We start from the raw sequence: 12,949 nt of genomic DNA, 5'->3' as shown, positions 1-12,949 counted from the left end.
TTTCCCATCCCACTCCGTGGACAGCGTTGTCATGGAGACTACACCGCTACTGGTGTGCAAGGCAGCAGCGCTCTGATGACGTGTTTGCGGAGCGACAGTGCGCACGGCTGACCAGAAGGATGGAATAGCGTTACCGTTTCGAAGATAAACAAGCTTTCTCCGGGAGCCCCTGTGAATATAACGAGGCCGGCGAAGGAGTCCAAGCTGTTTGATGACTGAAATACACGATGGAGTAGTGCAGTTGTTGAACTTCCTCAGCTGGTCAACGGAATAGTTCAACATCGTGCCGATCCCAGGAAAACTCATCCACCGTTCACCACCGGCCGCAGACGCGATGTACAGTAGAAAGAACAAAAAGTATCAAAAGCACAAATAAAAGTATCAAAAGTAACATAAAAGAAATAGATCCACAAGGTGTGTAAAAAGATGAAAACGAAAAACGATAAAAATACAATAAAATACGGTAAAATACGGTAAAATACGGTAAAATACGGTAACGGTAGCGGCAGCCAAATGCGCCAGCGTCCACCATCACCATGGCAACGATCAATTATATTCATCAGAGAGGATGACTCAGGTGCATGAACTGTACCAGTGTGGGTGCTAACGGAGGTGCACATGGCACGAGCAGGATTATTAAAAACCCTGAGTAGACCGACTTGCTGCCTGTGCTCGTCAAACTCACTGTAACGCACAACATGGCCAAAAGTATATGGACATCGGACTATGAGGTCTCTTATGCCAAAACCATGGGCATGAATCAACTATTGGATTTTTCAAAAACAGTGACTAGGGTGATGATCTTAGCTTGGTACATGAAATCCTGTAATCGTGCAGCACACGCATACCAGATGTGCCACCATCAAATGGGCGTCTGAATGATGACAGACTATTTTTCAATTGTACATCTTCAATTAATTGTAATAATAAGTCACAGTGGGTTCAGCAACTACCTGGTAACACTGGGCACCAGTTGAGATACACTCACTTGCACTCACTCCCTCATGCCTTGGGAGTTAATAAATTAATTATCAAAGCAGCCAATCCATGTTTTACATGTTTTGGAAATTGGGAGGATACCACAGTTCAGGAAAGATTTATCTCTGTTAAGGGTTTTCACAGAGCCCAGAGCTTTGGAATATAAATTAATATTAATACATTCATTTATTCACAAAATATTTGCAAAAAAAATTATATGAAATTTAATTTGTGCTATTCATAATACAGTGTGTGAACTTAATATCAAATTCAGTCAAAATCCACAGCCTGTTTGAACTTAAAAATGTAAACTCATATATAAATCTGTTAAGTAAAGAAAGAAAGATATTCTAACAGCTCTTAAATCTGATCCACCTGTTTTAGCAATACAGTGGACCCTTGACTTACGACTTTAATTGGTTCCGAAGGGCTGTTCTTAAGTCAAAATGTTTGTTAGTTAAACCTATTTTTCCCATAAGAAATAATGTAAATAGAATTAATCCGTGCCAGACCTCCCAAACCCCCCCTTACCCCTAACCTCTCTAATGTCTTAAATTCTCTTTTTTGTTATAAATACAGGTATATTTTCCCTTAAATCTGAAATTATAGAATAAACATTCCTGTAATAAACAACAATACACAGTAGTACTCTACATAAACACACATCACATTTCAGTACAGTACGTGTGCAGTACCATACACCATACACAATTTCCTTCTTTTTTATATAAAAAGTATCAGAAACAACAATAACTCTCATATTTCTCTATTATTTCCTTCTTTATTTCAGTAGTGTTGTATTTTGTAGGTGTAATTGCTCGAAAGAAAGAATACTTTACTGAGCCGAATTCCTTCTTCGCTCTCACTCACTGTCCCCGCTGTCTGATACACAGTGACAGCTACTGGCAGGAGTAATTATACAACAACAAATGTAATATATTTGTTCATTTTCTCACCATTAAGCTTCCTCTGCACCTTATTTGAGGACATTTTAATATAAAATGTTACAAAATATAAAGAAAACACCGAAAAAACACCGTCCAATGTCCGAATGTTCACTCACTGTATATGTATATATATATATATATATATATATAGAGAGAGAGAGAGAGAGAGAGAGAGAGAGAGAGAGAGAGAGAGAGAGAGACGGTCGGAGTCAACTTGTTTGTGACGTCACGTGTTTCGTGCATTTCGGTTCGTAATCCAAAATTTGTTCGTACATTAAGTTGATAGAGATCGCTCGTAACCCGAAATGTTCGTATGGTAAACCGTTCGTAACTCAAGGGTCTACTGTATATGACATTTATATATAAACCAACCATGATACAAAACACCACACACAAATTACTAGAGCCAGTATGCAAAAGACTAAATAGGTGTAGCATGAATATATTATAAACGTGTTATAATAATGATACATACAGCTGAAGCTTACATACACTTGCAGGTGACATGCATGTCTCGTCTTATCTTAAGATTTCACAACTTTGCTCTTAAAAATAGTAAAACAATAAGCTCAGATATTATATTAATCTCTAAATATTAAATATATATTAAATAAATAAATATAAATAAATTTTATTCATAAACTTACATTTTTGTCACATTTTACCTATAAAAGATTGCAACTTCATAGTTGAAATGTAGGTGTTTTTTTTTTACAGATTACTACATTTCTATTTTAGTATATTTATATTTTTGAAACCTCGTGTCCTTTAACATGTTTAACAGGAGCTGTGAGGAGCGTGTCCGCTCTGTGCCTGTAATAAAGTGTAATGAGTATTTTATTCAGGCACATCAGAGGACAGACTTGAAGCAAACATGGCTGCTACCGGTGGTAAATCGGTGTTGTTCGTGTGTCTGGGTAAGTGGAGTTTAATGTCACTGGTGAAACGTTTTATCATTCAGGTGTGATGGATTATAAGACTGAGAATAAACAAAATACATCAGCTTTGATGTAGAACCTAAAACGAGCTCGGTATGAGTAGTCATTTATTACATGAGGTTTATGCTACATGCTAATTCGATAGCTCCCGTGACGTTAACCTGCTAGACCAGACCTGCAGCGCGCGCACTGAGGCCTGAAGAGCCCGGGCACCCACGTGATGTCGGGGTGTTCACGTGATTAGTTTTGGCGCGAATGTGTGATGACAGGTGGTGAAGAGTCTCTCAGTGGCCGCCATGGCGTCCGTTTATGTTAATGTACAAATAACAGCAGGTTATTTATATTCTAATTATTAAACGTTTTCTCTTCATTGAAGCAGTAATAACAAGCAACAACCAGCCACCCTGAATGTTTACAGCATTTATAACCACCTCCTTGTTTCTACACTCGCTGTCCATTTTATCAGCTCCACTTACCATATAGAAGCACTTTGTAGTTCTACAATTACTGACTGTAGTCCATCTGTTTCTCTGCATGCTTTGTTCTACAATGGTCAGGACCACCACAGAGCAGGTATTATTTAGGTGGTGGATGATTCTCAGCACTGCAGTGACACTGACATGGTGGTGGTGTGTTAGTGTGTGTTGTGCTGGTATGAGTGGATCAGACACAGCAGCGCTGCTGGAGTTTTTAAATACCGTGTCCACTCACCGTCCACTCTATTAGACACTTCTACCTAGTTGGTCCACCTTGTAGATGTAAAGTCAGAGACGATCGCTCATCGATTGCTGCTGTTTGAGTCGGTCATCTTCTAGACCTTCATCAGTGGGCACAGGACGCTGCCCACGGGGCGCTGTTGGCTGGATATATTTTTGGTTGGTGGACTCTTCTCAGTCCAGCAGTGACAGTCAGGTGTTTAAAAACTCCATCAGCGCTGCTGTGTCTGATCCACTCATACCAGCACAACACACACTAACACACCACCACCATGTCGGTGTCACTGCAGTGCTGAGAATCATCCACCACCTAAATAATACCTGCTCTGTGGTGGTCCTGTGGGGGTCTTTACAAAGAAAGATGAATACATCTTCGTCCAGGCTTGGAACCAGACTGCGAACAGGCAGTTCGCCCTGAAACCAGACGTATGGACACCCTATTCAGCAGGCGCTCTTATTCAAATACAGTCCCATCAATTAAGAGTAAAGGGACTTGATCAGGGGCCCAAAAGTAGCAATCTTTCTGCAGTGGTGACCCAGATGCTCAAGTTTTATAGTCCTTGTAGCTGGTGCAGTTAAACTGGCCCTGTTCATGTGGCCACCAAGAAGTCCCAAGCTGTGGTCAGTTATAATTATTAGTATTAGTATAAGTATCTAGTATTTAAGTGACTATGGCATCAAATTATTATCAGTGTATATTTTTATTCAACATATCTCACAATAACCCCCCAAAAACTTCAATATAAGAACTAAAAAGAAGAACTTGGGGACTAAAATTCCCTTACAGGCGTATGCAAACTTTATATAATTATATAAAGCTATTCAAGATGTATAGTACACTACTATACTCCATAAATGAAATTATTGGTACAGAAACTGATTTTAGTGTTGGAATATTTGTAGTGCTCTGAGTCATTTGTACACTACAAAGTTTAATATTTGTATATTTCATGTTTCGTAGGGAACATCTGTAGGTCACCCATTGCTGAGGCTGTTTTTAGGAAGATGGCCACAGACAGCGGTGTGGTGGACAAGGTAACAAGCTGCACTTCACATTTGTGCCACACAGAATGGACGTAGCTTGGATGGGCTATATTGCTTCAGGCAATCAGCAAGATATGCAGGATCTAAACCATTAATGGCTTTAAAGATCTTTGGCAGTACTAAAGGTGTTGAACAGTTCAACAGTATGGTTGTGTGTTACGATAAATAATACACAACTCGTGCTCTATTGTGTATGTCATATGTGCTGCCGTTTCCTTTCTGTGTGTGTGTGTGCTTGCAGTGGAGGATAGACAGCGCAGCCACGTCCACCTATGAGATCGGGAACCCACCTGACCATCGCGGATTGGCCTGCATGAAGGGACATGGCGTGTCCATGCGCCACGTGGCTCGCCAGGTACAGTGGACTTGAATGCGCTGCTAGTTCCATCCTGTGTGTGTGTGTGTGTGTTGCAGTGGGTTATAGATTCGGGTGCCACGTCGGACTGGAATATAGGCAGCTCCCCGGATGCCCGTGGTCTGGCCTGCCTCAGGAAACATGGCATTGAAACAGATCACAGGGCACGACAGGTACCTGCTCTGTGTGTGTGTGTGTGTGTTTATTAGGAAATGTTATGCTCTGTGCACTATCAGGATATTCAGTTTCACACAAGGGTGGAAAAAATCAGTGTCTCATTTTGTGAGATTAAAAATTGGATCAGTTCACGCCCACTTAAAAGAAATATGCCACTGCTAGCTGGTGAAAAGAAAAGCCTGCTGGTCTGTACTCCTACTCAGCCAGTATGGATGTCCATAAGGCAGAGTCTGAGGGTGCAATGGTGAAATCAGACTAAATTATGTCTAAATTAGTTAGAAAACTGAGCCACAGCTTTACAGGTGCACTATATGAGCAAAAATATGTGGACATCCACGCTAATTATCAATGTGTAAACAATTCTTTTGGGTCAGATTAATAGAATCCCACTGAAAACCTTTGGGATGAAATGGAACGCCAGTTGTGAGCTGGGCTTTACCGTCATCAGCATCCATGCTTGATCTCACAAATGCTGTTTATTTGACCGAATGGGGAAGAGAAGGGTGTGTTACTTCAGATTAACTCCCATGCCTCTGGAAACAAGCTCATCATCAGGTGTTCACATACTTTTGACCGTATTGGTAAATGGTGGCTCATAAAATGCTGTTGATTTGAATGCATATGCGTAATTCTACACTCCAAAACTTCCCTCATGATGTAAACAGCATTGTTTAGAATCCAGATACGCTCAGTGCTCAGGCCAATTGAGCATGTTTGTACGTTGTGTACGGTCCTCAATGCTGTGATGAAATCTGCGCTCCCGTTTGCGAGCTCTCGACCTGTACGGTGTGGTAATACTACACGTTTAAGTGTTGGTTCAAGTACGTCGATGCTACGTAGTACTAAATCCCAAGCTTTTATGTGAATCACTTCATTTATTGTTGAGTGTTTTCCAATACTATAAATATAAGTGAATGGCTAATGTTAGCATCTGGTTTATTGTTCTAACTAGTGTTTGATAAAGTAATATGGCATAATTTTAGTTATTCATTTTAGTTAGGGTTTTTTTTGCCGCTGGTGCACACTGTTAGGATTTACTTAAAGTAGTTAAGGGTCTTGTTTAAAAAGGGTTTTCACATAGTGTTTTAGATTTGTCATCAATCATCTGTGTGACTTCAGCTGTCAGTAAAAGTAATATTAGATAAGGCTAAAACTATGTGCCATTTTAATCTGTTCCTAAATAAAGGGGACATTTGTATACTTTATACTTTATAGGTGTATCAGAATTACATTTACATTTTTGGCATTTAGCAGACGCTTTTTTATCCAAAGCCGTTGTAGCCTAGCGGGTAAGGTACTGGACTAGTAATTGAAAAGTCACTGGTTCAAGCCCCACCACTTGCCAGGCTGCCACTGTTGGGCCCTTTAGCAAGGCCCTTAACCCTCAATTGCTTAGACAATATACTGTCACAGTACTGTAAGTCGCTTTGGATAAAAGCGTCTGCAAAGTGCCGTAAATGTAAATGTAGGTTACAAGGTCAACATATATTAGAGTAAATGAATATTGTTAGATATTTGACAATGAGGTTGTTTGTTTATTAGGATTTTAAAGTCATGTTTTACACTTTGGTTACATTCATGACAGAATCGGTAGCCACTCATCACACAAGATTCATCAGTTCACAAGTTTAATACCAAACACAGTCATGGACAATGTTGTATCTCCAATTCACCTCACTTGCACGTCTTTGGATTGTGGGAGGAAACCGGAGCACCCGGAGGAAACCCACACAGACACGGGGAGAACATGCAAACTCCACACAGAAAGGACCCGGACCGCCCCACCTGGGGATCGAACCCAGGACCTTCTCGCTGTGAGGCGACTGAGCCGCTGTGAGTTTGTAAATGTAGAATCAGATACTAAACCCCCCTCTTGTAACATGGTGTGTTTACGTACAGTATTCACCTACCGTATATGAATAGGTCCTGGTTGTTAATTCACCATGTAACAGTGTAGAAATGTTCCCAGGTCGTTTTTCATTCTTGTTATTATTTTGCATAGCGTTTTCATCGTTATATTAAAGTCAGCTGTACTTTCAGTACTGAACGTTAGGTTCATTAGCCGAGCTTTCTCTAGAGATGTAAGAAACCCGAACATTTGCATGAACCGTGTCTGTCGGCTCGTTCTGTGCTTCATTTTATCACTACTTATGTCATCCCATCTTTAGCAGACTGAAATATTCCCACAACCCTTTGCTTTACTGTCCGGTGTAAATAATGTCGGCTCCTGCTCAACACGTGTGAAAACACCAGCTCGGCTACAGATGTGCTTTGATCTGCTTTATAACTCTGAGTCCAAAGTTTAAAGACAGTCTGTCCACTCGAAGTCCTCTGAAACAAAGCCAGCGTGCACCGTCCACCTCGAGTGTCTGAAACTGAGTGTCCACCTATAATTATACAGCCAGTGCTTGTCAGACAGGAAACTGATGCTTGTTTTCTTTTATTTCTCTTTTATTCTGACATTTTTCATTCTATTTTTTTCTTTTAGGTGACGAAGGAGGACTTTGCGACGTTCGATTACATCCTTTGTATGGACGAGAGTAACCTGAGGTACGTTTTCAAGGATGTACTTTTTAAATTATTGGGTCTTGTCCTACAACCTACAGTGGATTCAGGAAATATTCAGGCCCCTTAACTCTTGACAATGGATTTTATTTCCATTTTTAAGCTTGGCACATCTGGATTTGGGCGCTTTATCCCATTGTTCATGTCAGATCCTTTCATTTCTAGCGCTGCTGGAGTTTTTAAACACCTCACTGTCACTGCTGGACTGAGAATAGTCCACCAAACAAAAATATCCAGCCAACAGCGCCCCATGGGCAGCGTCCTGTGACCCCTGATGAAGGTCTAGAAGATGAGCAACTCAAACAGCAGCAATAGATGAGCGATCGTCTCTGACTTTACATCTACAAGGTGGACCAACTAGGTAGGAGTGTCTAATAGAGTGGACAGTGAGTGGACACGGTATTTAAACAGATGGACTACAGTCAGTAATTGTAGAACTACAAAGTGCTTCTATATGGTAAGTGGAGCTGATAAAATGGACAGTGAGTGTAGAACCAGGAGGTGGTTTTAATGTTATGGCTGATCAGTGTATACTGTAAGTTGCTTTGGATGAAAGCGTCTGCTAAATCTTCATGCTTGGAAACACAGCTGTAGTACAGAAGCTGAGATGTAGCCGAGGTTCTCTGGATGAACCTGTAGCAGCTTTGACAGTTAGATTTTTTTAAAGCCTGAATGGTGATGTTAAGAAATAAGGGCTTAGGAAAACTCAATGTGACTGATCCCGTCTGAAGAGCTTTGTAGTTTCCAAAACTTCATACAAAGGGCAGAGAAAGGTTCGGGTGTGCACTCCTGTTCAGACACGCAATCTTCACCGTTCCGCTGACAGAACCCAAATATGGAGTAAAGGATCTTCTAAAACTAGCTGCATTGCTGTATTGAAATATAAGTTGGACTCGTTATATTTCGTCAGGTTGAACGATCAGTGATATAAACGTTCAGTCACTTTCAACAATGCATGAAATTAAAAATGTAAAGTTTATGCTCTCCCATGATCCATTCAAGATTCTGCAGTAATTAAGTCTCACCACTTTCTGATGATTTGAACCCAGGACCTCCAGTCGACTTGAACTTGTGACCTACTGCAGACACCAGTTGGTTTAAACTAGAAACCTTCAGTATACTTCAGTATATTAGATTATTCATATTATTCAAACTTACTGTTTCTCCATGGTTTAAACTAAGAACCTTCATGGAGGTCAGCAGCAGTAGAGGTGGGTAATTGGATATGACTAGATAAAGAAAAGAGAAGAGAAATTTGAGGGGAAATAAAACAAAAGTAAATATAAATTTTCTCAGTTCGAATCTCGGCTCTGCTACCGGTCGGCTGGGTGGCCTCTAACGGGCACAATTGACAGACAAAATTGGCCATCAGTCTGCTGGGTGGGCAAGACCGGACTAATAAGTGGGCGAGGTCTTCAAGCGCTGTCCAATGACCCTGGGTAGCAGACCAAGGTGCCTCGTATGCAAGTCCACCGAAGTATGGGCGAATAAGAAGGGGTCGAGTGACTGCATGTGCGTCAGAGGGGGCGTGGGGCAGGCGAATATACCCTCCTCGGACGCGATTGGGATCCCCGGCAGCGGAAGACTAATTTACTAAGCTACAAATCGGGAGAAAGTGCATAAATAAATCAGAAAACATTAATGAGTGAATATGTGATGATAACTGTTTGGAAAACATTTCATTTCGACCACTAGACTTGAGGTCTGGTTGAAAAATGTATTGCGGTTTAGTATTAAATAAGCCGCTCCAATCCTTCATCGCTGAGTGACGTTTGTATTCAACCTGTCAACGCTCTGCAATGTTCTCGCTTCACTTATACAGCCCGCTAAGCAAATTCAGCATGGGTACTTGGGTACAGTACGGGTCACTTGGCGATGGAAGCGGCTCCTAACTGTGGGATCGAGCACTGACCGTGCACACTTTCATAAGAGGCAGATCAGAGTGGAATATAAGGGGTTTGGGATGGAGAATGTCTAAATCACATGTTCCCAGTAGATCCGCTGCTCTATAAGCAGCTTATCGAGTTCCTCAGATTCTTGTCTAGATGTGACTTTCCTCCTTCAGTCCGTTTCTGCCGCTCGGCTCGGAGCTCTTCTCTTTCCTCTTTTTATGCTCATGGTGATGTCAGGACGATGAGATTCATTGGGGACGCGAACCTAACGTCCTCCCACTATTCGTCTCGTCTGATGGGCTCTGGGTGTGTTGCAGGGGGCCGCCAGCAGACGTCTGTAATTAGGCTCAGTGTGAATTATTATTGAAAGGAATGTGATAATCTTTGTGTTCTACAGTGGTACCGAGGAACCTGTTCTGGCTCAGAAATGTGAGCTTTATAGTTAGTGAGTACTAAGAATGGATGAAATGATTGTCTGCCTTCCTTCTGAGGGTCCTTCATTCCTAGCCACAGATTCCAGCTCTTTTTAGGGAATCACTGGTCATTCCTTGTGAGATTTCCTGGCTCTGCCCTGGGGTCTCTGTTTGGAGGGATGTGCCTGGACCAGCTCTGGTGGGAGTCGACCCTTAACTGGCTCCTCCAAGTTTCCCCCAGATTGCTTACTTTGTCATGGAGAGTAAACCCAGTAACCCTGCATAGGAACCACATTTCCCCTGCTTGTACCCATGATCTTTGATGTGAGATAAACAGATCCATCACTTGAACTTCTCCACAAGGGGCAGATGAAGAAAGCACCCTAATCATTTGATAAAGAGAACCATATCCTTATATATAAGTGCACAGCTGATACAGTGAGTGTCTCACAGCCATTTGGGTCCTAGCGAGTTTTACATTTTCCAATTCCTGTGTGGGTTTCCTCCAAGAGCTTAGTGAATCATTGAATCATTGTTTTTTTTCCTTCTACATGTCAAATAAGCACCGATTTTACCTGTTATTAATCCCGTAAAATCCTGAATAAAATATTGTTTTATTCATCTGAAATCATTGTGTATTATTTAAGAATACATTATGTATTAAACACTTTTCCCACAGTACTGTAGTAGCACTCAGTATTTTCTGTCTTTAATTTGTGTTCGACTTTGCAAATGTGGTTCATTTAATGTTGCACAAGTAAATGTATAATAGAAAATATATATAAATAAATATAAAAAATACAAAACAGCGGCGCAGGAATGCCGGCGTTCTCTCATAGGAAACTAAAGACTAGCACATCCACACCACCGGCGCTCTGCTACAACCGCTGGATTGTATCCAGGTTAGGAAAACCGAGACTTGTACGTGACTTCAAGTTTAAATGCAAATGTTAAATAATGTTTTGGTTTTGTGCGTCTTGCAGAGATCTGAACAGGAAGGCAAATGGAGTGAAGAACTGCAAAGCGAAGATTGAGCTGCTCGGCTCGTACGATCCAGAAAAACAGCTGATCATTCAAGACCCGTATTATGTAAGTTTAAATCTTCCCTCTTCATGACTGACGAACGATGATTAACACTCGACACACAAGCAGTCTGAATAATATAATTTCTAATTCTGGGGGGCGCTGTACCCAGCGTGACCCCGATCAGGATTGAACGGTTCGTGAAAACAAACAAACTTGGATCAGATGCTTGGATCAGCTCCCACACGTGGGGTTCGGAATGCAGGTCGTGTCTTTAAGCCGTGCATAAAATCGTTTCTATTTTTCTTATTGTTTGTTTTCTGTTGCAGGGAAGCGAGAGGGACTTCGAGACGGTGTATGAGCAGTGCGTACGATGCTGCAAAGTTTTCCTGGAGAGAAATTCTTAACCGTCACTTGCTCGTACGAGCCCCGTCCGGCTGTTTTAACCCGTCACGTGCACAGACGTCTGCTGTGTAATAACTAGGTCCTAATTGTAAGATATAATTGTTTATTCTAAAAATCGATTATTATTTACCTCTCCAGAGCTGGAGGAGATTAAAAAACAAGAAACCAAAACTAGGACATAAATATAAATATATCCAGCGCTTTCCTTTACGTTACACTGCTCTAAACTGTAAATCAATGTGCAGCTAGTAATAAACAACCAGATCTGAAGCCTGTCAGACTCTTTCTCTCCGTCCTGCCCGTCCTCTCACTTTCAGACTGTTTTTTATATTCGCCGCTATAAATAATTAACAATAATCGTTCCCGTTTCTGGTGAAGGCGGCTGCGGCCGAGCTGCTGTCATTTAGTCGGAAGGAGGATAAGCGGGAACTGGTGTAAATCAGATCTGCAGTGGAAAAGAGGAAGATGGGAAAGCAAGTCCTAATTGCTCTCCTGTTATCCCCGGTGCCTTTTCCCTCTTACGTTCAGAGGAAACGAGTCTTCAATTACGTTTTGTTTTGTTGACTGTGCTTGCAGTCCGTAAATCCATTTCAGATTCACACACGTCTTTATTCATAAGCATAAAGAAACATGTTTAAAGCTTAAAAACCTAATTGTTTACGACAGTGGCACATCTGGCACATGTGTGGTTTGAACCGGCGACCTTCTCATTAATAGTCCTGTACCCTAAAAGCTGAGATACCGCTGCCCTATATACTGTATACCCTAATTTAGTGTATTTAGACACTATATTAAATATTGGGTGGCTCGGTGGGTAGCACTGTCGCCTTATAGCAATAAGGTCCTGGGTTCGATCACCAGGTGGGGCGGCCCGGGTCCTTTCTGCGTGGGTTTACTCTGGGAGCTCCGGTTTCCTCCCACAGTGCAAAGACGTGCAAGTGAGGTGAACTGGAGATACAAAATTGTCCAAGACTGTGTTTAATACTTGTTAACTGATGAAACCGGTGAAACCGGTATATATACACTGTTTTCTCTCTCTCTCTCTCTCTCTCTCTCTCTCTCTCCATCTATATATATATATATATATATATATATATAATATGACCTAGTGAATATATACATTTTAACATAGTGTCCCTTGTCATAAACAGTTACATTTTAACAGTCTCTCAAGTTCAGTTATATATTAGCAGTCTCTGGGTTTTATACTGAATGGTCGGGGAAGAAACATCCAGTGAGCGGCAGTTTTACAAGCGAAAACGTCTTTCAGTTTAGCGAGGTATGAGATTAGAATGACCAGACTGGTCTGAGCTGAAGCAAAAGCATCTCGGGATGGATACAACCTCTCTAACCCAGGAACTGGGTTCGATTCCCAGGCGGGACGGTCCGGGTCCTTTCTGTGTGGAGTTTGCATGTTCTCCTTGTGTCTGTGTGGGAGGAAACCCACGCAAACATGGGGAAAACATGCAAACTCCACACAGAAAGGACCCGGACAG

The 12,949-nt window shown here is 41.5% G+C and overlaps 1 protein-coding gene across 2 annotated transcripts; it reads left to right on the top strand.

Annotated features, from left to right (window-relative positions):
• Positions 1 to 2,788: 2,788 nt before the first annotated feature.
• On the top strand, positions 2,789 to 11,723 carry acp1 (acid phosphatase 1). Of its 2 annotated transcripts, none has more exons than XM_063015070.1 (6): positions 2,789 to 2,842; positions 4,541 to 4,614; positions 5,038 to 5,151; positions 7,644 to 7,705; positions 11,009 to 11,114; positions 11,378 to 11,723. In XM_063015070.1, the coding sequence occupies exons 1-6, from the start codon at positions 2,800 to 2,802 to the stop codon at positions 11,453 to 11,455; spliced, it is 477 nt and encodes a 158-aa protein (XP_062871140.1). In that variant the 5' UTR covers positions 2,789 to 2,799; the 3' UTR covers positions 11,456 to 11,723. The 2 variants fall into 2 exon arrangements, with proteins under 2 accessions (XP_062871140.1, XP_062871141.1); XM_063015071.1 differs by lacking the exon at positions 5,038 to 5,151 and adding an exon at positions 4,865 to 4,978.
• Positions 11,724 to 12,949: the final 1,226 nt, after the last annotated feature.

The sequence above is a fragment of the Trichomycterus rosablanca genome, chromosome 19 (genome assembly GCF_030014385.1).
Source record: "Trichomycterus rosablanca isolate fTriRos1 chromosome 19, fTriRos1.hap1, whole genome shotgun sequence".
Classification (NCBI taxonomy): domain Eukaryota; kingdom Metazoa; phylum Chordata; class Actinopteri; order Siluriformes; family Trichomycteridae; genus Trichomycterus; species Trichomycterus rosablanca.
The sequence above is the reverse complement of the archived record's forward strand: the minus strand, read 5'-3'. Positions and strand labels throughout refer to the sequence as shown.